This window comes from Chlorocebus sabaeus, chromosome 6 (assembly GCF_047675955.1).
Source record: "Chlorocebus sabaeus isolate Y175 chromosome 6, mChlSab1.0.hap1, whole genome shotgun sequence".
NCBI lineage: Eukaryota > Metazoa > Chordata > Mammalia > Primates > Cercopithecidae > Chlorocebus > Chlorocebus sabaeus.
This window is the reverse complement of record NC_132909.1, coordinates 25,369,606-25,396,479: the sequence shown is the minus strand read 5'-3', so window position 1 is coordinate 25,396,479 and position 26,874 is coordinate 25,369,606. Positions and strand designations below refer to the sequence as shown.

The 26,874-nt window shown below is 54.3% G+C and overlaps 1 protein-coding gene across 1 annotated transcript in view; it reads right to left on the bottom strand.

The window, feature by feature from the left end:
• The window catches only part of PEPD (peptidase D), a 140,006-nt gene that overhangs the window by 15,908 nt on the left and 97,224 nt on the right, over positions 1-26,874 (bottom strand). The window contains exons 10-11 of the mRNA XM_007996242.3: positions 10,314-10,382; positions 8,400-8,477 (exon numbers count right to left, since the gene is read on the bottom strand). Of these exons, the coding sequence (XP_007994433.3) occupies positions 8,400-8,477; positions 10,314-10,382 (147 nt within the window). The remainder of the gene's footprint in view (positions 1-8,399; positions 8,478-10,313; positions 10,383-26,874) is intronic.

Below are 26,874 nucleotides of genomic sequence, written 5' to 3'. Positions count from 1 at the left end.
CGGCTGCAGGGTCCAGAACCAGAGCCAGGAGGGCCAAAAGCGGCTGCCCCTCTTTAGCTCCACCCTGAGCTTCCCATGGGGTCCATCTGTAGTCACGTGAGTCCCGACAAGTCTGAGGCCAGGGGCACAGCCGTGGCTTCCATCATGAGGGCCTTTCACCCAAATCCCAGCTCTCACGGTAAACACAGCCGCTCCACAAACATTCCAGAAGCTGCCTATGTGCCTGCCTGTGGGGGGTCCTGTCCCATGGGAGGGAGCCAGGGGGTGGAGGACCCTGGCCCCATGTGGAGCAAGGGGCAGGGCCACGTGGCCGGACAGGTAGCATCGGCCACCCCACGGAAGCAGATTTCTAAAGGAAAAACTCGAATGCACGGCCAGGGCGCTTTGCTGAAATCCAAAGTCCCCAGCCGGGCACTTTTTAATCTCCTGTCTTTTCTGATTGCAAAACACCATAAGCAGTGTCAACAGGGCAGAAAGGTCCAGATAACACCTCAGGTGACTCTCAGGGATGGGGAGGAGCCCCACCTGCACAACACGGAGCTTCAGGGTAGGTCAAAGTCACAGGATCTCTGGATGCAGTGGGCTGCTTGGGCCAACAACTCCCTGGAAGTTTACTCCTGCACAGGGCCTAGGCTTCCCCATGGCTGGCCAGGAGGGCAGGGCACATGGAAGCTCTAAACTGAAGGGAAACTGAGGCTCGGATCACGGGTCCAGGAAAGCCCTGAGTCAGGGGGGTAAACAACTCAGAGCCCAGCAATGGGTTCTTTGATCCCGGCTGCAACGCTCAGCCTTCAGGGCCTCAGTTTTTCCATCTGTAAAATGGGACCCTCCCACTGCTGTAGCTCTGTGTCCTCTTGGGGCCAGCAGTGGGGAGTGGAGCCGTATGGACCATAGCCCAGTTTTGCCTGGGGACAGCTAAGCGTTTTCATTTAGGTTCCCCAGAGTCGACCAAGAAAAACGGATTGTGGTTTGTTGGTTTTACAACATGCAAGAATAGCCTGGGCAGAGAGGACAGGGCCAGGAGTATGGGGGACACAGATTCCTAGGAGGGGCCAAATCAGAAGGTGACCTGCAGCAGTAGCTGGGGCAGAAAGTCCTACCAGACTGTGCTGATACAAAAGGAAAGGCAGAAACTGAAGCATTGTTCAAAAAAAAAAAAAAAAAAAAAAACACAAAAAACAAACAAAAAAAAAACAGGAAGCCCACAAGAATACCCCAAACGATGGAATCATCTCGGAGTGTAAAAACAAGACTGTTCTCCAGTGCAGACCAGACTCGGATCCCAGTTCCCCAAACTCTCGCCAGCAAAGCAGAAAGAACATGGGATGGTGGGTGCCTGGATATCGTCCGCCAGCTTGACTTTATCTTCCAGCCTATAGAAGACGGTAACTGCATTTTTTGTTTGAAAATGATCCGCTTTCTGGAGAGGGAAGTATACACCCAACCAGCCAGTTCCATCCCGCCCAGCGAGGCTCCGGTACGGAGCTGAAGTCTATTTTCGTGCTCCTCTCAGTTCCCTATCTTTTTCTGCCTTTAAAAAAAAAAAAAAAAATCCCCCTAGAGTTTCTACACACATAAGTTACTCAGATGCAAGCTTTTCTGGAATCCAGGGACAAAAGCCATGGCTTTGATAAATCATCTCCCTCCCGCTCCTCTGTGTCCACTTCATCCATCCTCTGAATGCAAACCGACAATGGAGAATTCGGTCATACGTTGGCTCAATCGAGAACAGGAACGCAGGATCCCTCCTTCCTGGCCGTCTGGGGACCCTACCATCTTTGGCCAAGTGAGTCTGTGATAATACAAGACATCTGGGAGACAAGACGCATCTCCAAGCAACGTGCTGGCGTTTCACTCCCCACGTGTTCTAAGGGCTCTGTTTCTGGCTCCTTCTCGGTAGCTCTGGGCCCGGGCTACCTGCCACCATTGGCCCACCCAGACCCTCCCTGGGCCCCACTGCAGGGACCCGCCAGCCCACAGGCAGAAGGCCTCCAAGATGGGTCGGCCAGTGACAGAAGGCTTGGGAACAGTTTTCTGGGGGAAATGCTGCAATGTTTATATGAGAGCCACTTTGGACTTGGTTTGCAGTTTCATTTGAATCTCCTGAGTAGTGGCACAGCTCTTAGCTGTTCAATCCAACATTTTACACGCGCTCATATTCGGGCCTGCAGGAGCATTTCAGACTCGGACGTGTAGCTGCCCTGGTCAGTGTCCCAGGCCAGGCTGGGGGATTTCTGAGCAGTAGGAAGCCTTTGCTTCTCCTCAGTGTGAGACAGAAAGGAAGGCGTATGGGTCACTTTTCCCTTCGTCTGCTGCAGTGGGCGGTCCCTGCAGACACGGCGGCGAGCTGTGGTCTCCAGGTGCACGGGCTGGCTGCCTGCTCCTAGCCAGGCGTTCCGTGGAGTGCCAAGCTCCAAGCATGGCCAGCAGGGGCAAAGGCCACCACTCGGAGTCCTTGAGGCTCCTCGTGCCATGGCCTAACCCACCAAGGGGACCTCTCTCCAGTGCCTTCCCGGGCATCTCTGCTCCCTTCCCGTGTGATAGCCACTCCTCCAGGGCCTGGGTAGACAGGAAAGCTGCCCGTGCTACCAGCCCACGACAGCAGCAGCTTCTGGTACCCAGAGCCAGCAATCCCTGGTGCACGCGGTGGGTGACGGGAGCAGCTGCATGCTGTGGGCCTCCTGGGTGTCCGGGGGGAACTGGCATTGCCATTTTATCCATGACATGGACAGAGGCACGGCACCAGTGAGGGTCCAGGGTCCCAAAGAGCACTGTGGGGTGTCTTGTCGAGAGGTGGGTGAGACACAAGGACAGCTGCCAGGAAAGCACAGTGGGGTGAGGCCCGGGCGTCAGGGCAGTGGCCTTGGCAGGCGGGAGGGAGAGTCACACGCACAGCACATGCTGCATTTTGCTTTTTCTGGTGACCAGTGTCTCATGATGTCTGGGAGCACCCGGACCGTCTGGACAAGTGCTGTTCAAGCTGTGGGTCATGACATCAGCTGAGGGTGCAGCCACAAAGCACAAACAAGAGACAAACTGAAAACGCGTGGGCAGGTGTCAGCTCATAACCAGGCCTGTCCACGTGTGTGAGGACGGGTGAGAATGGAGAGCACGCTGCTAACTGGGATGGGATGGAACAGCCACGCCCGTGGGTCTGGACCCTCCGGAAGGCATTCTGTGGCCCCCAAGAGCATGTCTTTAAGACTGCAGAGTGCTCAGGGCAGGGCTGGCTGGTGACGACAGGCCTCCCTCAGAGGAAATAGGAAGGCGGTGGGGGAGGGCTGGGATGGGCCGGGCAGCAGAGAGCAAGCCTGGGGACAACACTGTACTCTGGAGCTCCCCAAGGTACCGGGCCCCAGGTGGAGCAGGGTGAGGGGGTTGCCAGGAGCTTGCCACCTGTGGGGGCCGCAGCGCGATGGTGGCAGACAGACGCAGGCTGAGTAGACAGCAGGAGTGAGTAGGATCGCCGCGTCCCAGGCTACAGGGCCTGTGTGAGGCCAAGGTGGCTGCTGAGGTCCTGGGTGAGCGGGCACCCCACAGCCTGCAGAGGTGAGGGCTCGCCATTATCTAGACAGGGAAGGAGGGGAAGAGAGCACTGGTGGCTGCTGAGTGTGAGGGCTGGCACAGGTGTCTCCGCCTAGCCAGGCTGGCCACCCACCCCCCATGCCCAGGAGCAACACAGAAGACCAGATCCAGCAGGGGTGAGGCCTGGCCTACCATCCTGAGACAATGCTGCCCTCTTCTGGCCAGTGCTGGAAGGACCGGCTCACTGCCCACTAGCTGCAACCTAGGTCTGGGGCAACCTAGGTCTGGGGCATTCTGGGACACGTGCTCTAGAAACTCTGCGAGGGGCCATGGTAGGTTAAGGCCCGCCCCCCAACCCACACCACCTGAGAATTGAGGGAGGCAGGAGGAGTGTCCCAGCTGCTTTCCCAACCAGAGCCCTTCACCTCTGCCCTGTAGGGTGAGCCTGCCTGGGACCTGGGGCGGCCTCAGGCCCGGAGTGCTGCGAGGGGTGGGCCCTCTCTGGACGCACTGCTTCCCGGAATCACAGACCATACGCCCCCTGCCCCAGCTGCAAAGCGTGCTGGCCTGCAGTGGCTCCGGTGCCCACAGCCCAGGCTGTTTGTGGAAGGAAGGGGCAGCACACAGGGGCTCAGAAGATGACCAGGAGGAGCAGGGGCATGAGTCCTGGTCGCCTCTGTGCTCACACAAACCTGCTAGGGGCTGGACTGAGTGGGGAGGGGTCTTCTGGGGCCTCCCACTTAGGAAAGGCCTCAGTGACCTCAGGCGCCTCGCTCCGTGTGACCGTGCTGAAAGTTAATTAGCAGGCTCGCTGTGCTTCTGTAACCCTGTTCTTGAAGGTCTGCCCGGGTGCTTTAAAAGGAAAACAAAAAGCAGCGAATGGCCCCTCTGATACAGTGACTTGGAGATGGGGTTCATGGTGAACCCCAGGGTCGCAGCAGGAAAAGGCTCTGAGAACAACAGCAAAACCCCCAGAGGCTTGGCGGCTACAGGCCCCACATAGGGCCGCTTGGCTCTGAACCAGGCTGAGAGGATGTGCAGCCACCACAAAGTCCCACCCCTCACCCCTGCCTGCATGTGAGCGGGTGGGGTGGGATCCCGCCCAGAGAAGTGTGAAGGGGCCCGGGGGTGGCTGGCTGGGGGTAAGGGATGGCCCTCAGGATGTCTGTCTCAGTCCTTGGCCGACAAGCGTGACCTGAAGGAGAAATCAGGGTGTCTGGATCACAGGCCCTCTCGGGCCATGACTGTGGCCAACAGTGGACTCAGCCTAGCTCCAGGGAAGCTGCTGGAAGGGTAAAGGATGGAGGAGTGGGAGGGGGGCCTAGCCAACCCCAAACCCCATTTGGCACACACATCATGGAGGACACTTTTGGGCTGAAGACACAGAACAGGACAGCCATGGGACGGGAGCTGTCTGAGGATAAACCAGGCCTGGTCCAAGCTCTGCCTGTGGCTCGCACCTCCAGTCTGCGCTGCAGAACCAGCTGCTGGAAGTGGGCATCAGGGCCTGGCCTGCCCAGCTCAGTGAGGACACCGGGGCTGCTGCTCTTGCCCAAAGAGGGCCCACGCTGTGCTAGGTGGCCACTGCGAGACAGCGAGGCAGGGGCTTGCCCTGTGATCACTGCCATGCAGCACGGCCTCGGTCAGCTCCCTGTGTGTGTATCCACGTGCGTGAGTGCTGGGGGAGTGCTCGTATCTGGGACTGTGGAGAGAGGAATGGAAAAGGCTGGCCTCCCCTTAGGACCCCCAACCCTTCTCCAGTACAGCTGTATAATCTGGCTGCCCTGGACCGGCTCTGATTCCCTGCAAAATCCCATTCCTAGAAGCTAAAGTATCTCTGGGGTATCTTCACCCAGCCAAAGGACTAAAACCCAGAGCAGGCCATTGCAGCAGGTGCACTGCTCTGGGAGGCGCTCGGCTTCAGGGGGAATTCTATGCCGGGCTCATGCTTTAGTTTCATACCTTAGGATGAAGTATCGTGGCTTTTATGTTGGGATAACAGAGTGATTTATTATTTACCGAACGCAGTAGGCGCTTGGCAGATCAATTTCAATACAACAATGGATTATAAATGCCGCCAGCAATCTGGCAGTAGCAGTAATCAACAAAACATGTTGTTCTAAATGCTGCATAATAAATTTACTACAATAAACTCATAATTATTCTACTGGCTACATTTCAAAGTCAGCACTAGAAAAATCAAATCACCAATTTGGACTTGGCATTAACATCCTCGGATCACTCCTGCCTTTACAGCTGCAGCCGGGAGATGCAGGTGCCATGTGCTGTCCCAGAGGGCCCAGGCCACAGCATTTGGGATTAGCCTCTCACAGGGTGAGGACCCTCTCTGGGGCAGATAAAGAGGGTCATAAAGGAGCAGCCACTTCCTCTGGGGTGTGCTGAGCCCACAGAGGAGAAAAGCTCATGGCCACGTGGCTCTGGCACAGGGCTCTCTAGCCACCCAGAAGTGCCCCCTGGACTGTGGGGACCCACTGGTGTGGCTGGGTGCCTGCCTCTGCCCTGAGACTGGGTTCCCATGTCCTGTCCTCCTGGCCCAGCCAGAATGGGCTACAGGGTTAAAGAGCATCAGAAAAGGTTTCAGGGTTGGGCACCGTGGCTCACATCTGTAATCCCTACACTTTTGGGAGGCCGAGGCAAGAGGATCACTTAAGCCCAGGAATTCCAGACCAGCCTGAGCAACATGGTGAGACCCTGTCTTTTTAATATTAAAAATAAAAAAATTCACTGGGCATAGTGGCTTGCACCTGTAGTCTCAGCTACTTGGGAGGCTGAGGTGGGAGGATCACTTGAGCTCAGGAGTTCGAGGCTGCAATGAGCTATGACTGTGCCACCGCACTCTAGCCTGGGAGACAGAGCAACACTGTGTCTTAAAAAGAAAAGTTTCAGGAGGAGGGCAGGTGGTCTCTGGAGCCACTGGTGGGTCCACGGTATGGGGGCAGGGCTGCCACCCTCTCCTGCTCTAGTCCCCTGCTGAGCCAAGTCTGAGTTTGCCAATTCCTTCCCTAAGTGCTTCTGGCCTCAACTGGGCCTGGTGCCCTCCTTGGGTCTGAGTTCCTTGGCCCACACATGGGGTGAGGTGCCTACATTGCAGGATCAGGGTGAGGAGCAGGTGAAAAAATCCACAGAGACGCAGAGGGAGGGCACGGTCACCTTGGGGCCCCAGGCTACGTGTAGGAGGAGAGCTGAGCTCTGCTTTGACCCTCCCAGCCCCAAGCATGGTGGGTACTCAGCTACACCGTTTGTGGGGCTCACTGGTGCCAGACTGAACCAGGATCCATGGAGCCAGTGCTGTCGGGCAGGCCAGGGAGTCCACGGAGACCCAGCGCGCAGTGGGCAGCAGTTCCACCGGCCTGCCTCCGTTTGCCCCCTCAACACAGCCCTACTGCTCCGTTCCTAACACAGCCCTACTGCTACGGCATGTGCTGGCTCCACCCAAGGGCGAGCTGGGCTCCTGTCAGCGTGGCCCGAGCTGGAACAGCTCATCAGCTATGGACCTGGGTGAGCAGGGAGCCCGGGCAGTCTCAGCGGGCCATGTGCCCAAGGGCAGGGAGGACCCCGAGACTCAGTGTGTTCCCGCAAATACTCGGCCCTGACAGTTCAACGCTCGGTGGCTCTCTGGGCAACTGGTTGTCTGTCCATAGGTCTGGGCATGTATGTTCCTGTCCTTCAGTGGGCATGTCTGGGGATTCTTGGGGATGGGCTCCCACCGCTACCTGCCGTAGGGCGAGGCAGGGTCCAGGCCCATAAGCAGCCATCACAGGAACTCCTGCTGAAGGAGCTGGCACATTGGGATGGCTTCTTGATGGGGAGGCAGAGGCAGCCCAGCTGGGCACGACGCAGGCCTGAGAGGACATGCCAGGCTGCTGGGGGGCAGAGGGCTCTGCGGGAGGCTTGTTCAGGTGCATCCGTCATAGAAGAAAGGGCACCAAAGAACCGGGAGGGACAAGGCACCTCCTCTGCTGGTCAGTGACTACGGTGAAATGTGGGGAGGCCAAGACAGGGCTTGCGTGGGACCAGGACCAGGGCCAAGACAGAGCCACGGTCCCAGCATTGGGGCAGCTCTCAGGAGCTCTGCATTGCCTAGGCTGGCCCTGGTTGACATCTGGACGTGCAGGGGACAGGCAAAGAACATGGAGGGACTGAGCAGGGGCCAGGCTACAGGTACTCACATACCCCTTCCCCGCCCTGGGGCATCCCAGCTGCTCTGTCCTGAACACTGAGGGGCTGTGGGTAGGATTGCAAGTCCTCCAATGAGACAAGAGCCTACCCGAGGGGTGGAGGCCGCAGGGCCTGCCCACATCTCCTTGTCATGGCTTCTGTGAAGAGCTGTGAGCACAGCAAATCGTGCTCAGGAAAGCCCTGCACACAGCCGCAGGTCAGCACCACTGACTTGCTGAACGCAGGGCTGCATAGGCAATGGGCCCCCGCGGCAGGAGGATGGCAGGTTTCAGAGCGTGGGAGGCTCCCTGGGGTCTTCCCAGCTCCAGACCAAGACATAAAGATATGAGCGTGATGCCCCCTAAATGGAGAGGACAGCCTGGGCAGAGGCTGGGGATGGTTCAGGCACCCTCAGAGAGCCCACAATCCCAGGGCCCACAGGAAACCATTGGTGGGGGGCCCCTCTCCTGTGCCCTCTCTCTCAGTGCTCCCTGAGGTGGTGCAGGCTTTTGGCCCTGGAGAAGGCACCACGCACGCTAATGGCCTTGGCAGAAGTCTGGGCCAAGAAGCCCAGGGACTTGCTGTGGTCAGCCCTCTCAGGACAGGGACCCAGAGGCTTCTGGTCCATCTTGAAGTTGAGTCCAACCTTGGCCTGGCTGTTCACACACAGAGCCAGGGCCAGTGGCCCTACTTACCACATGTCCCCATTCTGGATCGTTCGGTCGTTGGGGGCCCCAGCATGTCCGTAGTGCAGCACGGCTGAGTTCTCACCACTGCAAAGAGCCAGGGGAGGGTGATCAAAGCCCATCCTTATGCAGCGGGCTCTGGAGGAGGGGATGGATGCCCAATCCCCTGCCCATGGGCAGCACTGTCCCTACCTCCAGCAGGGGCCCAGGCGTGGCTGGACCAGGTCCACAGCCAGAGGGGAGGCTGGGGGACATGGTGGCCCTGTCACCCCGCAGCCACATGGCTGGCAACCAGCCTCAGTCTGTGGCAGAGCCTCCCGGCTGAAAGCGTGGTTAGGCAGCTGCCCTCTGGGCTGGGATGTGGGCACCACGTGGAGCACACGTAAAGCTTAGCAATGGGCTGGGTGTGGTGGCTCACACCTGTCATCCCGGTACTTTGGGAGGTCAAGACGGGTGGATCATTTGAGCCCACGAGTTCGAGACCAGCCTGGGCAACATGGCGAAACCCCACCTCTACCGAAAATGCAAAAAAAGTAGCCAGGTGTGGTGCTTCACACCTGTAATCCCAGCTACTCAGGAGGCTGAGCTAGGAGGATCACCTGAGCCTGGGAAGTGGAGGCTGCAGTGAGCTATGATCATGCCACTGCACTCCAGCCTGGGCAAAAGAGGGAGACCCTGTCTTTACATTAAAAAAAGAGCAAAAAGGGAGAAACAGTAGTTCCTGGGCCTGAAGAAGGGCCCTACAGAAGCCCTCCTTTCCTGGTAGCCAAAGGGCAGAGGGCCTGTGGAAAGGGCCCCGGTTGTCCTGGAGCCGCCCTGGCATCCTGACCGGGCTGCAGAGACAGGAAACCAAGAGGCTCCTCGCTCCTCTGCCCAAGGTGGCTTCCCTAATGAGCGATGCCTTTAAGAAAAAAAGGACTTAAGTCTGTCCAAAGTAGGGGAAAAAAATCCCACCTGGGTGTAATATTTATGGCCCTGCTCAGGAGCCTCGGGAATCATAAAAGTAGAAATAATGATTTTCTCTCCATCCACCAGAGGAGAACATTTCCAAGGACTGAGATGTTCACATGTATTATTCATGTGCCAGGGACATGCACACTGGCAGAGCTGCCCGGCTCCATCCTGGCAGGGCAGGGGCCAGACTCGAGGGGCAGAGCCCGGGCAGAGAGCAGTGAGATTGGCTGGGAGAGCCCAGGAGACGAGGGGGCCACGCCCGCAGCCAGGATGCATGTGGGGGCAGACACACCCAAAGGGACACACGCTGCTGTGCACGGCCCGGACAGCATGGCAGTGATCCCGTATCACGGTCATTTCTACCATGTGTGTGCCTCCAGGCACACCCAGCCATGTGTTGACGGCACACACCCAAGCACACACACCCACACACAGAGCCCTGCCCCTCGCCACCATATGCCATGAGTAGGCACACCAACAGTGACATGCACACCCACATAGAGCAGCACTGGTCCCCATGCAGCCACACCCACACACGGACACACGGCCACCGCTTTCTGCACTGACCCTTCCACAAGCCACCCCTGCTGTACATAGAAGCTGCCCAGCCTGGGCTCACAGCCCGGTCCCCACACGCTCTATGTGTGCCTGTGTGGAGGAGCGGCCTTCCTGTGCTTAGCTGCTGTGCTGACCAGCTGGGGACAGGAGGGAGGGGATGCCAAGCAGCCTCTCTGCAATGGGCAAGCCATGCTCCCTCCTTCACCCAGTGCCAGGTCCTGCAGGCAGAGGTCACCTCAGCTCCTGGAGTCTTGGGAGCGAGGAGTGACTTCCAAGCTTGGGCCAGGCACTGGTGTGGGCATGTGAGTGAGTAAGTGTGGCTGAGCTGGGGGATGGTGGAGCCCCCCACTCACTAACTGCCCTACCTCCTCCCACTGGTCACCCCCAGGGGAGCCAGGGTGCCCCGCTTACCTGCCACAGATGCAGGTGTAGGAGCTGTGGCGCATGCCGCCCCGGGAGTAGCAGTAGTGCTCGAAGAGGCTGCAGGGGGAGAGATGCGTTAGGGTGGGGACATCAGAGCAGGTACACCCCACTCCACAAGCCCCATGAACCCCAAGGGAAGGCCCTCGGCCCATGTCCTCCCCTGCTGTGACCCCAAAATGATCCAAACTCTCAGTGTGAGTCTGTGAGGCTTACAGCCTGGGGGTCAGTCACAGGCTGCAGAATCTGAGGCCAGTGTGGAGAGACGGGGAAGCTGGGGGCCCAGCAGGGTGCAGCCATGTGCCGGAGGAGCTCGCCAGCCTCCCCTGCCATGGCGAGTGGCTTCCCAGGCACATCAGGACAGATGGGACTTCTGGAGCCTGGGCCCTGGGGGAAGCTGGGCTGGGGCAGAGGTCACACATTTCTGCAGAGTTGGAGGAAGTGATTCACTATGACTCCGTGCCCAGTGGCCACCACCCACCCTGCTAGGAGGGGCTGGATGCATGGCCTGTGCTCACCCGGGGAGAGGGCACAGGAGCTGTGGGCAGAAGGGGTGAGGGACAGGCCTCCTGCAGGTGGGGCAGGCAGGGTGGTCCCCAGCGATGTGGGAGAGGCAAGGCCTGGGGCACACATCCTGCTTCTCCCTCCTTGGAATGAGCCACATGCTTGCTGGGCCCCCTCCACAAGCTCCCACCCTGAGCAGGTGGGGCCACAGCCAAGACTGGAGAGAAAGACAAGCCCCGGTCCCCAGGCTGAGCCCAGAGCCAGCACCGGGGAGGCCTCTAGGACGGCGGATGGTAGCGCAGTCGCTGCATGGGTCTTTGAGCTCCAAGGGACTGAGTCATTCTGCCCTGGTCTTCCTCTGCAGAACCCAGCTGGTGAGGGGTGTGGTGGCGGGGAGCTGCCCTCACCCCCTCCCTGAGGCCTTGGCAATAGCTTTCCTGCCAGACCACAGCTGGTCCACCTGCCACCAGGTGAGGTAGGCCCAGGTGGCCCCCACCCGCCCACCCCCCACCAGGGCAGTCATTGCAGTCGCCCAAGGGCACGCCACGTGGCAGTCCTGCCCTGCACATTCCAGTCCTGCCTTAGAGAACGTCCATACGGGGGAGTTTCGTCTTCTAGGCACTGTCTACACAAATTACGTATAATTGTCATGACTGGGTATTAAGCAGTTGTTACGCAGGAATGGCTGTGGTAGATTCAATCGGCTTTCAGACTTGCCTTCCAAACCTCACAGGATTAATTGGGTATCTGCGAGTGAAATATTTCCTGAAAATAAAGGATTTCAGGAACTGCCAGGGAGGCAAGGAAGCCACACACGCCCCTCCTCAGCCGCCCCCAGCCCCCAGAATTGGTGGTGCAAGCGCTCAGGAGGCCGCTTCCACCTCCTGGGAGTCTCAGCGCTGAGTTTTGCCACAGTCCAGGCGCGTTCCTACCAAGGCGGGCAAGGCCAGTGCCCCATGTGGCAAGCCCTGTGTGTCAGGCCAGAGAGGCGGCCTCAGAAGCCACTGCACACCTCTGTGGCATCCTCCCAGACAGCCCAAGAAGAGGCCTGACCGACGCCGTCGAACAGGGGTGCTCCCTTGGCTTTGGGAGATGTGGTCCTGCACCAACAGAAGTGAACCTCAGGGGTCACATAGTCATTCTCGATGTGATGGGGACAGAGGGCCTCTGTGGGACAAGTGACCTGCAGACCACCACGGGCTGCACTGGGACTGGCTGGCTTCAGAAAAGACAGGCAGAGGGACAGAGACGCCACCTGCATGTGCAGAGGAACTCACATATTCTACAACAAAGGAGAGGCAGGCCGGGCGCAGTGGCTCACACTTGTCATCCCAGCACTTTGGGAGGCCAAGGTTGGAGGACTGCTTGAGGTCGGGAGTTCAAGACCAGCCTGGGCAACACAGTGAGACCCCATCTCTTAAAAAATCGATCAATCAATCAATCAATACAATAAAAGAAATCAGAAACGGGAGGCAGTGAGGAAACTTGGCTCTCTCGCCTGCAGCAAGCCTCCCCCTGCATAACCCACTCAGTGGAGACAACTGTCTCTGGATGCCTTTGCTGCTTTTTAAGAAAAAAATAGTACTTTCACGAAGGCACAGCTCACAGAAGCATCAAACTAAAGAAAGGCTGACCCACTTTTCACCTGCGAAGTGCGGCCCGACACTGGTCACCTTTGCCGGCCACGTTGACAACTCCACACACTATTCCATAGGAAGGAGTTGGGAAGAGGAGGCGCACCACGTGCTGGATATTCACGCCAGCCTGTAAGAGACTGAAATGCTTCACACTGGACTTCAGCCCTGAATTTTGTTTTAAATGACCTTTTCCGATGCAACTTGAGGACACACTGGTGCTCTGGTGGCAATAACTGGTGGGCAAAACAAGCCCACGTTTTCTGCAGACTTTGGGCTTGTGGTGTGGACGCACAAGGGCACCCAAGTTCTGGGCAGATGTGGCGGCATACGGGCCTGTGGACACGTGTGAGCCCGGCACCGTTTTAATCTTCAAGGGGTGCGCACTGAGGGGTGTACGCTCCAAACTGCGGCCCATGCTTGATGCGGAGGCAACGTGCAGCCCCCGCACAGCTGGGCCAGAGCTCGGCGAGTGGTGCTGGGTTGACCAGGAGCAAGTGTGGGCTATGAGGACAGGCTGACAGCCTGTTCCACGGATGGCCGATATGCCATGGCAGCGGCAGCATCACAACTCCTCCAAGTGTGAGGCAGGAGGGGTCCAGCCAACTCATCCCTGGAGCAGGCTAGCTACTACCCACCCAAAATAATTAACACCCGGAACAGGCTCTCCAGCAGAGGGCAGCAGCCAGCAAGACAGGCAGGAGTGCCACCGCCCCTCTGCAACCATCTCTGCAGGCTCCTTCCATAAATTTGCGACTCACACGTGCAGCCCATGCAGCCGGGGTCCAGCTGGGTCTAACTGCCCCTGCTCCCTCCTGCTCACCTGGAAGGCAGATGGGGTGGTGCACACACCCCAGCTAGGCTCAAGCCCAGCGTGCACCTCCTCCCCAGCAGCAGGAAGGGGCTTCCTGATTGGCTGAGAGGAGGCCGTGGTCTGCCTAAGTCCCAGCCAACGACATCCTGGCTGCCGTGTGGGCCCCGTTGTTTTTCCTTATGTGGCCATTCCTCTAACACCTTCGCCTATAAATTTCTCCCAGGCAAGACTCGGGTAGAAGAGGCTTGTATCCAGGCGTGAGAGAGCCCTTAAGCAACCGGGGGAATCTAGGTGAGTGGTGAATAATGAGGTGGATGGAGTTACTGCAGTGTCAGGGGGGCAGGCATATCTGTCAGTGCCAGGAGATGACAAATGGGGCAGGAGCAGCAAGTTTCCAGACCCAGATCTGCAGGAATGGGGTCCCCAGAGATCGTGTCGCTGGGCCTCCCGCTGGGACCCACTAATCCAGCCCGTGGAGCGCTCCCGGGCACACGGCCCAGCGCCTGCCCTCAGAAGTTTATCACCTAACATGAAGACGGACCACAGTCCTATAAAAATGCTGCAGCTGCCCAGACAGCGGTGGAAGGGCTGCCTGGCAGCAAGTGTCGACCAAGCTATGTGCCTCGAGCACGGGTGGGGTGGTGCCAAAGAGGTCAGTGAGGTGGTGTAAGGGGCGGCCCTGGCCGCATCATTCCTTTTCCCCGGCTGGGCCTCAATGGATCTCAGGTACTCAAGAGGTGGAGCGGGGAGGCTGGGCCGGGAACAGAAGCTTGGGAGCAAAAATAGGCAGAGCTAGTGGAGCCCCCTCAGCTGGGCGGAGGGCTTAGGAAAGCAGGTAGTCGGGACATGGGGTTACAAACCTGAGGTGGGGAGAGTGTGTTCTGCACCCTAGTCCCTGTGCTGGGCTCCCTGCTCTGGGCCCCACATACCCAGCCTTCTGGGACTCAACACCAACCTCAAGGGCAAATCTTGGCTCTGCCGCTGGCCAGCTGAATGGCCTCTCCGTGCCTCAGTTTCCTCATCTGTAAAATGGGGATGATACTGGTGCCTCCCTCCCAGGGCTGCTATGTCAGTCAAATGATTTAACATACATGGAGTATACAGAATAGTGTTTGGCACCCAAGGAGCTCTGTGTACAGTGACCTAGCCATCGCGGTCACTGTTCAGAGGCCTGGAGGGAGCCTGGAGAATGGGGATCCCTCCTCAGGCAGCAGGAGAGGAGGTCGTGGGCATCCTGTGCCAGGCTTTGAGAAGCAGCCTCTTGACTATTCCTTTAAAACCAAAGAGAATCTGCATAGGTCCACGGCCCGGACACCCACTCCCGCACCCTCCAGGCAGCCAAGTTCTCTACAGAAGTCCTTGCTGGGCCCACACACTCCCAGCGTCTCCAGAATGTTCACCAGCGAAAATGCGGAGGTGTGTCCTCTGCACCAGCTACCGGGACACATGCGCACAGACAGGCTTCTGGCTGGACAGAGGGCGCCTGTGCCCACCATCCCTTCACGGCTGCCCCTCACCCTCACAGAGCTGACCCAGGGCCCCCACCTTCCCGGGGTGGGCCTGGGACGTGTAAGAGGGAGAGAGCCACAGAGAGTGAGAAGTACCTCCTGATGTTTAGGGCCAAGCAGTTATGCTGTGTATAGCTGTCTTAGCACTAAGTTGCTTATAATTCACATTCATTTATTTTAGGTAATTGCTGTGATATTTTCTGGGTATACATGACCATAATTGTGTAATTAACATGATATACCAAATCCTTTTTGGAATAAAATCCTTTTTGGAATAAGGGCCATGCAGTCCTGCAAGGAACGCCCTGAGACACCTGGGGCCGAGCAGAGGGTGTCTTACGGTCCCCAAAGTGGGAGCAGTCACTATGGAGGACTTGGAGCCAAAACTGGATGTTTCTACCGGTGGAGCCCCGGCATAGCTCCTTTTGCATGCAACCAGAAGCACGTGCTACATTCTTCTTGAATTCCCATGGAAGAAGGGGAGCTGCTCCACGCCCTTCTTCTGGGGTGACCAAGTGGGTCATCAGAAGGTACAGGCGAAGGCGCCCAAGCCCTACCCTTGGAATCGCGGCCTGGGTGGTACCAGCAACCTATCCAAGGCTCCGCCCCAACTCCCAGGCGGGTCCCGGCTCCTTTAGCACTGTCCCCTGTGGGTCTCCCAAAGAGCAGGCACTGGGACTTGGCAGTGAACTGGGGGGCTGTCCCGTGCCTCCCCTTCCCCAGGCCCCAGCATGAGGACAGAGAGAAAGCTAGGAATGAACACCCACTGAGGCTCCGAGTGCCTGAAATGAGCAAGAGGCATTCACGTGAAGTGTTACCAAGAAGGGACTGACCTGAAGCCTCGGACTAAAGCCAGGAATGCATGATTAATAAAACTGGTGCTAGCTGGTCAGCATCACCGTGTAGCCGGCACCAACACGGCAGCGTCAGACACAGGCCGTCTGCAGCAGATGCGGTGCCTGGCTTCAGCAGCTTGCTCTGCTGCCTGGAGCTCCTCACTCCCCCTCTCGCTGCTCCCACCCCAGTCCTGGTCTACAGACAGAGACTGTTTGACCTGCGGCAACACCTTCCTACCAGGACTTCCCGAAGGCCAGCCGGCATGGCACAGGGTATATGGGGCCAGGCGTCTTGGGCTTGCATGGACCATCTCCACGTGGCCAATCAGATGAAGTCACACTCCTAGAGCCCCACTGCCGCCCAGGTCACTCTCGCTGACTACTCAGCTCCTGCCAAGGGGGCCCCACAAGGCACTGCATTGTGGGGAGGGGTGGGCAGACTGATCCAACCCAGGCCCTGCTGCCCACTCAGTCTGATGCTTGAGGCAGGTTGTGTAGCTGCTCCAGTAAGAAAAACTGAACAGTCAACTGCAGCATTTAGTATGACAACAACCCTTTGGGGCTGAGGGATTTTCCCACTGCACAGAGGAGGATGCTGCAGCTCAGAACAATGACGGGTTGGGGTCAGGAAACCCACTGAATCCGTGTTCGGGCTTCGAGTCCATGCAGGGTCTCCAAATGCGAAGCGTATGATCTTGACCCGGATGCCTCTGAAACCTCAAGTCTGTCAGCAGGTGGAGGCTAGAACAGTGCTGACCTCGGGGCTTGCTGTGAAGGCTGAAGAAGATGCAGGGAAAAACTTCAATTCCATAAACACTGGCAGTGGGTGATGCCACGGCTAACGCCTTCCGGGGCCCTGACCTCGCACCCATGCACGAGGCCTGAACTGAGCAGAAAGAGGTCTGCAAGGACAACTGGCCCACCAAGTCCTGGGCGAAGGCGCCCCAGGCCAGCTGGTGGAAAGCAGGAGCTGGGGCCTGGGGAAGGCCTGGGATACTGAGGCCCCGCCCAGAAGTGGGGGATCCGCCAATCACAGGCAAGGGCAGCGGCCAAGACGGCAGCAGTCACAGCAGGAGGAAGAGACAAGACAGACAGGAGCATCTCACCCTCTCTCTGAGAGCTGCCTTATCAAGGCACGAGATAATTAGCATTTTAATTGGATAATTGGGAATTCTAAATTGCCTATCTTGTATTAAGCATAACTGAGGACATAACATGACATTCAATTAACAAATCTTCCCCTTTATTTTCAACGTGCTTGATTAGGTTGAGTTTCTGAGTTCCTCGGATCAGTTACTGGATAAAACATTCTATCTCCTTCTCCGTCCCCAAAGCTCTGGCTCGTCAGACTGTAATATACTTATGTTTTATGTGTACGTGGAGAAGTCTTAGAAATTCTCTGCACAAAGAAAAAAAGCCCTGATCGTGTTAACACCCAGAAGTCTTCTCTAGCCAATATTTTGTTGAACATCCTTCCAGGCATTTTTTTAAACGTATTAACACAGATTAATATTTAATAATTATTTTAAAAATAATTAGCTGTGGCTGGGCACGGTGGCTCACGCCTGTAATCCCAACACTTTGGGAGGCCGAGGTGGGTGAATTACCCGAGGTCAGGAGTTCGAGACCAGCCTGACCAACATGAGAAAACCCCCGTCTCTACTAAAAATACAAAAATTAGCCAGGCATGGTGGCGGGTGCCTTAATCCCAGCTACTTGGGAGGCTGAGACAGGAGAATTGCTTGAACCTGGGAGGCGGAGGATGTAGTGAGCCGAGATCGCGCCAGTGTACTCCAGCCTGGGTGACAAAGCCAGACTCTGTCTTGAAATAAATAAATAAATAAGCAAGCTGTAATTTAAAAAAAACAAAACAAAACAAAAAAACCCTCACCTTTTTACGGAAGTAGGATGTACATACAGAAAAGAACCCAAATCCTACAGACACAGCACAATGGCCCGGCACAACCTGCACACGCCTGCGTGCCTGGCCATCCTCCTGGTCAGTCTCTCTTCCCCAGGGGTAGCCTAACGCCTATCACCATAGGTTGGTTTGCCTATTTTTGAACTTCATGTAAACGGAGTCAAACAATATGGTCTCTTTTGTGTTGGCTGCTTCCGCTGCTCATGTTTGTGGAGCCGTCTAGGTGGGCAGCAGTCCCTGGTTGGTTCTCACTGCTGGCCTGTGTTCTGCTGCGGGGGTGGGCCCCGTGTGTTTCTCCATCCTTCTGTGGGTGAGCATTCGGGTTGTTTCCAGATCGTAGCTATTATGGGTAGTGCAGTCATGAATGTTCTTGTACAGTCTTTTGGGGCCCATGTATGCATCTCTGGTTGAGTGAACAGCCAGGAGTAGAAATGCTGTGTCACAGGGTTTTGGGGGGGGTCAGCTTTATAGACAAAGTCCAACAGGTTTTCTGAGTAGTCGTATCTACGTGGTCATTGTCCTGAAACTTCCTCCCCTCCATACCTGTGAATGGGACCCAAACTGGGCTGAAACAAGTCTGCAAGGACAAACAGCCTCACCTGGTCCAGCGCAGGGGCTGGGCTGACCCACTGAAGATTCTTGTTAAACAACATTTTCCTTATCAACAGATACATGTATGTACTTTTTATTCTTGTTTTTCATTTTTATTTTTAGAGAAAGGGTATCACTCTGTCGCTCAGGTTGGAGTGCAGTGGTGCAATCATAGCTCACTGCAGGCTCAAAGTCCTGGGCTCAAGTGATTCTCCCCCTTCAGTCTCCTGAGTAGCTGGGACTACAGGCATGCACCACCATGCCCAGCTAAATTTTTTTATGTTTTGTGGAGATGGGGGTCTCACTATGTTGCCCAGGCTGGTCTGGAACTCCTGGGCTCAAGCAATCCTCCCACCTCGGCCTCCCAAAGCTCTGGTATTACAGGTGTGAGCCACTGTGCCTGGCCTATTTTTATTTTTAATGCCGTCACTATGTCCAGAATCTGACCACTTTTCTCCACCACCACTGCTCCCACCCTGGTGCAGGCCATGGTTCTCTCTCCCTCGGGGATGGCGATGGTGGCTGGGGATGGTGAATGGTGATGGTGGTCTGGCTGGCCGCCCTGCTTCAGCCCTTGTCCCCTACAGAGTGTGTTCCACAAACAGATCTTTCCACAACTTAAGTAGAATCACAGGACTCCTCTGCTCACACCAACTGTGGCTTCCCATCGGCAACCCACCTCCCCCTTACTCCCCGTCATGTCTTGTCTTCTTAGTCGAACTCCTCGCTGCTCCTGGAACTGCCAGGCAAGTTCCCACCAGGCCACTGGATCAGTTTTTTCTCTCTGTCTGGAGTGTCCACCCCAGACAGCCATAGCATGCTCTCTCCTGCTTCAGGTCTCTCCTCCCCTTCACAGGGAGGCATCCTGAGTCCCTGGATAAAGGTAGCTCCCTCCCCTGTAACCCTCACCACCATCTGACATGTTCATCTAGCTATCCCTGTCTAGCATCAATCCATCAATCCATCAATCCATCAATCATCTGTCTACATCTACCTACTTATCATCCATCTACCCATCCGTCCATCTACCCATCACTCTGTATCTATCTACCTACCTACCTATAATCCATCTACCCATCCATCCATCACTCTATCATCTACCTACCTATCATCCATCTATCCATCTATCTACTTACCTATCATCCATTTACCCATCCATCCATCACTCTATATCTACCTATCTACCTAACTGCAATCCAACTACCCATCCATCCATCGCTCTATCATCTATCTACCTACCTGCCTATCATCCATCTACCCATCCGTCCATCCATCCATCCCTCTACCATCCATCTACGCATCTATCCATTCTTCTATCAATCATCTATTTCTGTCAATCTACTTATCATCCATCCCTCCCTCCCTCCATCCATCCATCCATCCTTCTGTATCTATCTATCTATCTATCTATCTATCTATCTATCTATCTATCCATCCATCCATCTAGCTAGCTATCCATCCATACATCCCTCTATATCTATCCACCCATCCATCTATTCCTCTATTAATCATCTATTTCCATATCTATCCATTTATCATTCTATCTACTTATCCATCACTCTATCAATCATCTATTTCTGTATCTACCACCTACCTATCAACTATCCATCCAGCTATCATCCTATCTATCTATCCATCCATCCATCCATCCATCCATCCATCATCAAGGTGATGATCATCTATTTCTGTATCTACCTACCTACTTACCTACTTATCATCCATCCATCCACCCACCTATCCATTGATCTCTAGCCTCCCATTAGGCTTGAGCTTTATCTTTTTGTTCACTGTAGTTTCCCTCGGAGACCAGAGTAGTGCTTGACACATCACAAGTCTTTGGTATACCTCTGTTGAGTGACTGAATAAGTAAACGGCTGTATGAGCAGCACCACAGCCTCTAATTTACTTAACCAACTTCCACCTGTTAGAGATGGAGGCTGCTTCTGCCTCTCTGTATGATGGCCACCCATGGCCTTATGCCTCTTCACTGTCTTCGGGCTAAATTCCTAGAAGGGAGATTATTGAGCAAATGCACATTTCCAATTCTCAGGGCATATTCTGCAAAAAGGACCCCTGAACACTCAAGGATTTTGGGGTCCTGAGCAGCACACCGCAGGGCCCGTCTGCCCGCAGGACTGGGAATCTGGTGGGTAAAACACTGTTTCACTGATGAACTAACAAATTTTAACATGCTTATATGTCTATTTCCTCATATTTCTTCCTTTCTGAATGACTTGTTCCTTTTTAAAAAAAAAATGCGAATGTTCATCATTTTCTTATTGATCCTTAAGGGATTTATACAGGAAGAACACAGGCAGTGGATCTGACTATCATTTATGTAACAAGTTTCCCCTTTGCTCCTTAATTTTCTTTATGGCATTTCTGGACAGATAATTTACATTTTTATTGGCTAGATCTGTTACATTTTTTTCTTTATGGCTTCTTCCTTTAAGAAGTCGTTCCCTACCCCTATGATTATATAAACTCTATCATCTTTTGTGGGCTTCTTGTTTGCACATTTACTTAATCAATCAACCTAGAATTTATTGTGATGTAGGTCATGAGGCAGAATGCCATCGGATTATTTTCTTTGCTCTCACTAACTGCCCCTTGTGCGCTGGCTTGGAGCACTGTCTTGTTGAAAGAGAAATCCTTTACACAACAAGCGTGGTTGGGGGCTGCATCTGTCACCTGCTCCTGTGCTGGGACTTCCCACTGCCCTCACTGGGGCTTTCAGGGCAAGTCCACCCCCTCCCCAAGCAGCTGGCCCCCTTGTGACCCTCTCCAGTAAGTACCTTCTCTACTGATTTTCAGGAAGAAGGACAGGACATCGGGGCAGAGCTCGACTGGTGCCTGGGAGGCTGACAACACAGAGCAGGAAGAAACTCAAAGCTCGCAGTGCCTGCCTCGAGGGAAATTCAGAATCTGTTACTCTAGACCTGTGTTTGGCACATTGAGCAAGTGAGGGAGCTCCGGCTTTGGAAGGCCTGGGAAGAGCTGTGTAAACACAAGCACCATTGGCCAACTGTTCTCTGACTTATTCTGGGATCAACACCTGCTCATGTCTGACCCAGTCTCACTAGTCTATGCCGACCACAGACATAACACCTTTCTTGGCCCTAGAACAAAAACTACACCTTTAAAAAAGGAACAGAAGGCCGGTGTGGTGGTGCATGTGTGGTGGTGTACTCAGGAGGATGAGGCAGGAGGATCGCTGGAGCCCAGGAGTTTAAGTCCAGCCTGGACGGTATAGTGAAACCCTGTATTAGTCCATTTTCAAGCTGCTGATGAAGACATACCTGAGACTGGGTAATTATAAAGAAAAAGAGGTTTAACGGACTCACAGTTCCATGTGGCTTGGGAGGCCTCACAATCATGGTGGAAGGCAAGAAGGAGCAAGTCACATCTTATATGGCGGCAGGGAAGAGAGAAAATGAGAACCAGTGGAAGGGGTTTCCCCTTATAAAACCATCAGATCTCATGAGACCTATTCACTACCATGAGAACAGTAGGGGGGGAAGCACCCCCATGATTCAATATCCACACAGCCAAACCATATCAGACCCCAGCTCTTTAAAAAAAAACAAACAACAACAACAAAAAACCACGTTACCCTCAGATACACCCAGAGAGGCTCAAACCACATGACCAGGAAACAAAAAGAATTGCCAGAGGCTAGGTGCAGTGGCTCACGATCCCAGCACTTTGGGAGGCCGAGGCGGGCAGATCACTTGAGGTCAGGAGTTCAAGACCAGCATGACCAACATAGTGAAACCCTGTCTCTACTAAAAATACAAAAATTAGCCAGGCATGGTGGTGCACATCTGTAATGCACCACTGCACTCCAGTCTGGGTGACAGAGTGAGATTCAGTCTCAAAACAAACAAACAAACAAACAAACAGGCTTGCCAGAGTGGCAGATAATCCTAGTTCAACACAACCCAGAGGCCACTGTCCCTCTAAGGAACGCTGGCACCCTGTCTCCATCCTCCCCAGGAAGGTGTGGGGGAAGCAAGCCAGGTATGCAGGGAGCTTTCTGGAGGGGCGAGCAGGGGCAAGGGGAGGGAAGGGGCTGCCTTTGAGCTCACATTTCCCAAAGCACAATACAAGTCCATATACGGGATGACATTATGTGGTACTCCATTAGCATATTTCCTTTATGCACTAGGTATTTATTTTAAAGCGTTAACATCTGTTAATGGCAAATTAGATTGGGTTTCATTCATAACGAGGATAAAAAGCCTCTTAAAACATTTATTTAAAGGGAAAAAAAAAATGAGTCAATTGAAAGAAAACGATTAAGCAGATAATAATAGAGGTGGGACAAGAACTTGACCGAAACTGCCAGGGTGTCCTGTGGAATAACTAACTCTGGGAGATTCCGGCTTAATACTTCTTTGAGGAAAAGCCTGGTTTTTGTTCTTGGGCAAGGCCTTTGGTTCAGAAGCTCCCCAAGTCCCCACATAGCAGGTGGCGGGATGCAGCCTCAAACTCCTGGGCTCAAGCAATCCTCCTGCCTCAGCCTCCTGAGTAGCTAGGACTACTGGCGTGCACAACCACACCTGGCTAATGTATTTATTTCATTTTAGTTTATATTTGTAGAGACAGGGTCTTGCTATGTTGCCCAGGCTGCTCTCGAACTCCTGGCCTCAAGTGATCCTCCCACCTTGGCCTCCCAAAGCCCTGGGATTACAGGTGTGAGCCACTGCGCCCGGCCCAGGTTCAATATTTAGGGAGCACCCGTTTGGCAGAGGATCTCGGGTCTCATGCCACTGCACTCCAGCCTGGCCAACAGTGGGAGACACCCAGATCCCACCTTGTAGAGTGAGGACAGAATCCTCGAGTCACCCCTTCGAGAAAAAGAAAGTGCTTTACTTTGGATTCCCTCTAGGGCATTTTTCTGTTTTGTGTTGAAAGAGTCCAGCACTACTTTATTTCTAAACATCAAATTCCTTTTTCAGCCTTACAATCTGAAAATACTTCACAAATGTGTCGTTTCAGATCTAACTTTCTCTGGAAAGTGCTGTTTCCTGTCAATGACTTTCTAAAGCACTGTCGCACCTGGGCCCAGTTCTGGGCAGCCCCTGCAACTCACTCAGTTCATCCTGAGGGTCTAGTACCCAGTTCCCTCCCTACTGCCCTCTGCTGAGGGTTCTGGAGAGGAGAGAAGAAGCAGTCTGTCCACATGGACACAGAGCCACTCTCAGTGCTGTGAGCACAGGACACTGGATACAGGGACCTGGTCACCTGGGAGGCAGCGCCAAACCAGTGGTCAGTGTGTAGCAGGTGACCTCAGTTACCCCATTAGGCTGGAGGGAACCAGGAGGAGCCGGGTCACTGCAGCCCCAGATCCCCAGCACCTGCAGGAAGCGAGGACCACAGACGCCTGTGAAAGATGTCTCCTCCCTGAGAAGGTTCTTCCAAGCATCAAGGAACCGCAAGGCCCAGGACGTAGCGAAATGTGCTGTGGAGGGAGGCCCAGACACCATCTGGCAGGGCCAGCCTGGGCGGGCCCTAGGTGGGCAGGGCCCCTCCACCACGTGCGGCTGTGTTTTATGGCAGCGGACCGGCTGTTAAGCGTGAACTGCCGACAACCCCTCTTCTAATGAGCCTTTCCATCCTCACTCACGACTCCAAACGTTATTTTAGTCACACTTGGCTGAAGGAACAACAGGAACGCTATTTATCACTTTGAAAGTCTTTATCTACTTAAGATGATGAATGGGGGTGGCAGTCACGCTGCCCCTACAGAGATCAGCCCTGAAAAGAGGAGTGCCTTGGCCAGGGATGTGCTCCAAGCATGGCGCTGGGGAGGCAGATGCTGCCGTGGCTCGTGGCATTTCTAGCACGTTCTGCACCTGTGCCCCATCGGGGGCCTCTCGGTGTGGATGCCACCATCCAGGCTCTCAGCACCCTCTCGTGGCACAGAGGTAGGAGGTGGGGGAAGTGGGACAGCCCCAGGCGCCCCCCATCGGTCCCCAACTGCAGCAGGATGTCCACTTTGGCTCCACAGACGATGGGATGGGAGGGGCGATTTAAGAACCAACTCACGTGTCCTAAACCTTTGCTGCTGACATCCCAGAGACTCAGGGCACGTTCCAAAAAAATACTCCTCCAACCGGGGGATGCCAGGAATAACTCCTGCGAATTCAACTTTTGGGTAGCTTAAACCTATTTATCAATAGCTAATTAATAAGGTCTAAATCTTTGGATGACAGGATGATTAAACTGGTTTTGAAATAATCCATTTTTAATTAAAATGCTACCCTCTTTTGGCTTCTGGATATATTCAAAAGGAAGCCTTAACAGATGTCTTGTTTTTAAATATACATTATACAAGGCCAATAATTAGAAGAATTTGTGCTTTTCATTATATCTTAATTATTCTTTGCCTATTGATGCAAAGTTAAATATCCTTTCTTTATGACACTAATACTACTCCCCAAAGCCAGTAGATTGCTAGCAGGAATTCTGTGTGTGAACAGCAGCGACAGTGCCTATAGGCCACCCATACCCCCATCCTGGCAGGCGGCAATCTGATCATGGCAAAGCACTGGCTCTGGGCAGCGATCTCCTGGCCCCCACCCTGTAAGAGACATGCTTGAAGACAGAACTGGTCGTTATGTGATGAGGGTCTGGGCCCCTCTCCTGTATAGTCAGGAGCCAGGAAGTTCCTTGACTTTACTCACCAGCCTGAACACACACTGAAGCATCTCACCAGCGCCACCCACTATAATTTAGAAAATTCGCACAGTGCCGAAGAGGGCTTGGAGGATGCGGAAGAGGGAGTCAAGCCCACGGATGCCGGGCTTCCCGATGTGCCTCGCTGGGTCCCCACAGGGAGCCCAGGCATCATACACCTGTCCAGCGTACCCCGAGCTCCCTCTTCCGGGACCCACACCAACACCCATCCCAAGCCCACCTACTTCTAGCACCTTCTGTCAGATGCCTTCCACATTGACCCTCATCCACCTGCCAGTCTTTAACAGGTCCCCTCCTGGCTCACCTTCCCACCAGGAGGTCATGGCTATAGGGGTCTCAGTGGACTCCCGGCAGCTGCTGCCCCTCAGGAGATGGGATGATGTCCACGCTCCACCTCCTGCTCACCACCAGTTACCAGCAAAAACCACCCGCACGCCAGGCATTGATACCCCTCTCCAGGAATCTCCCTGGGTTCCCCAAGGGGCCTCTCCCTCCTCTCAACACCAAAAGCCCTCTGTACGCAAGCCCCTCCCCACACGCCTACACTGCAGAGCTTTCAGCCTGGCACCCTCCCGTTCCCTCCCAGTCTTGAAGGGCACACCTAGAAGCAGGCCCATGTCACCCACACCCAAGGCTGGTCACAGTGATGAGCACACAGTAGGTCCTCAGTAAACATCTGAAGAAAGGGTAACGGACGCCAGGAATAGCAGGCTTGAACATGCCAACAATCCAAAGAGAACATTCACACGTACATGTACACGTGCATATGCGCACACATCCACAGGCAGCCGAAACCCCGTCTGCCCAGGGGCTGCCCTGAGTGGAGATCTAGCCCTGTGTTCCCTCTGCTTCCTCTTTCTGGGCACGTATCTTAGCCTCCCTGCAGCTAGGCTGGGACCACAGGACTGACTCTCATTCCAAGAAGAATACGAAGTGACACGTGCTGCTTCCAGGCCATGGCTTTTAAGAATGGGTGTGAATTCTCCATGTTCTCTCTCTTCCGTCTCAGAGGGGACCGAGTTGGGCAGTGGAAGCAGCCCTGCAGCCCTGCTGGAGGAGAGCTACTGGGCCAGCCACAGATGGCAGCATGAGCAAGAAATGAGCCTTTACTGTGCCAAGCCCCCGAGATCTGGGTTTCTGTTGTTACTGCCCCAAAGGTTAACCTATACTGACTAATACACCTGGGGATTTAGAATACGGCAAAAGTGGAATTTTACAGTGGGGGGCAAAGACATTATTCCAAAGACAACAGGTCACTTAGTCATTATGCAGGGGCAGAAAAGCCAGAATCCTTGTTTATATATTATTCTTGAATGCAGTTTAGCTCAGTTAATGTATTAAATATAAAAAACGAAACCATGCAGAAACACAGATATCTATTAAGCTATACACAGCAGTGTTTGAAATATTTCATAATTATGCAAAAACTATTATTTAAAAGAAAGTCATAAGACTATAGAGATAGAAAAAGCATGCTGATAACTGGATTATATTGGGGTAGCAGAAAAAGCGACTCGCAAAGGCATAAACTATACAGGAAAGGACCAACGTGACAACTGATATTTACAATTTCTGTATATCAGATTGGGAAAAATATTTTCAACACACAGGACAATAATACAAAGAGTCCGATTACAAAGCAATAAGTCACCCACAAATGTCCCCATTGCAACTGGGCAAGGGACTGACAACCCACAAAGATAAATGCCCAAGAAATACTTACAAGAGAAACTTAAGCTCGTCAGTAATCAAATAAGCAAAAATAAAGATGGGGTATTACTTTTTCCTAATCGGAATGATACAGGTGAATAATAGAAATAACACAATTAATCTTGAGGCCTGGGTGGGCACACCGGCACTCATGGTTTGGGAGGAGGGGTGTCCTGCACACTGGCTGAGAACATGGTTTCTGGAGAGAGGCCACCTGGCTCCTCTAAGCCCCATCTGTCCGCTGTGGGGTTTCTACAGTGCGGAGAGGATACTACACGCCTCTCTGCTCCCCCCACGGGATTAAAGGAGAACATCCCCGGGAAGCACACGGT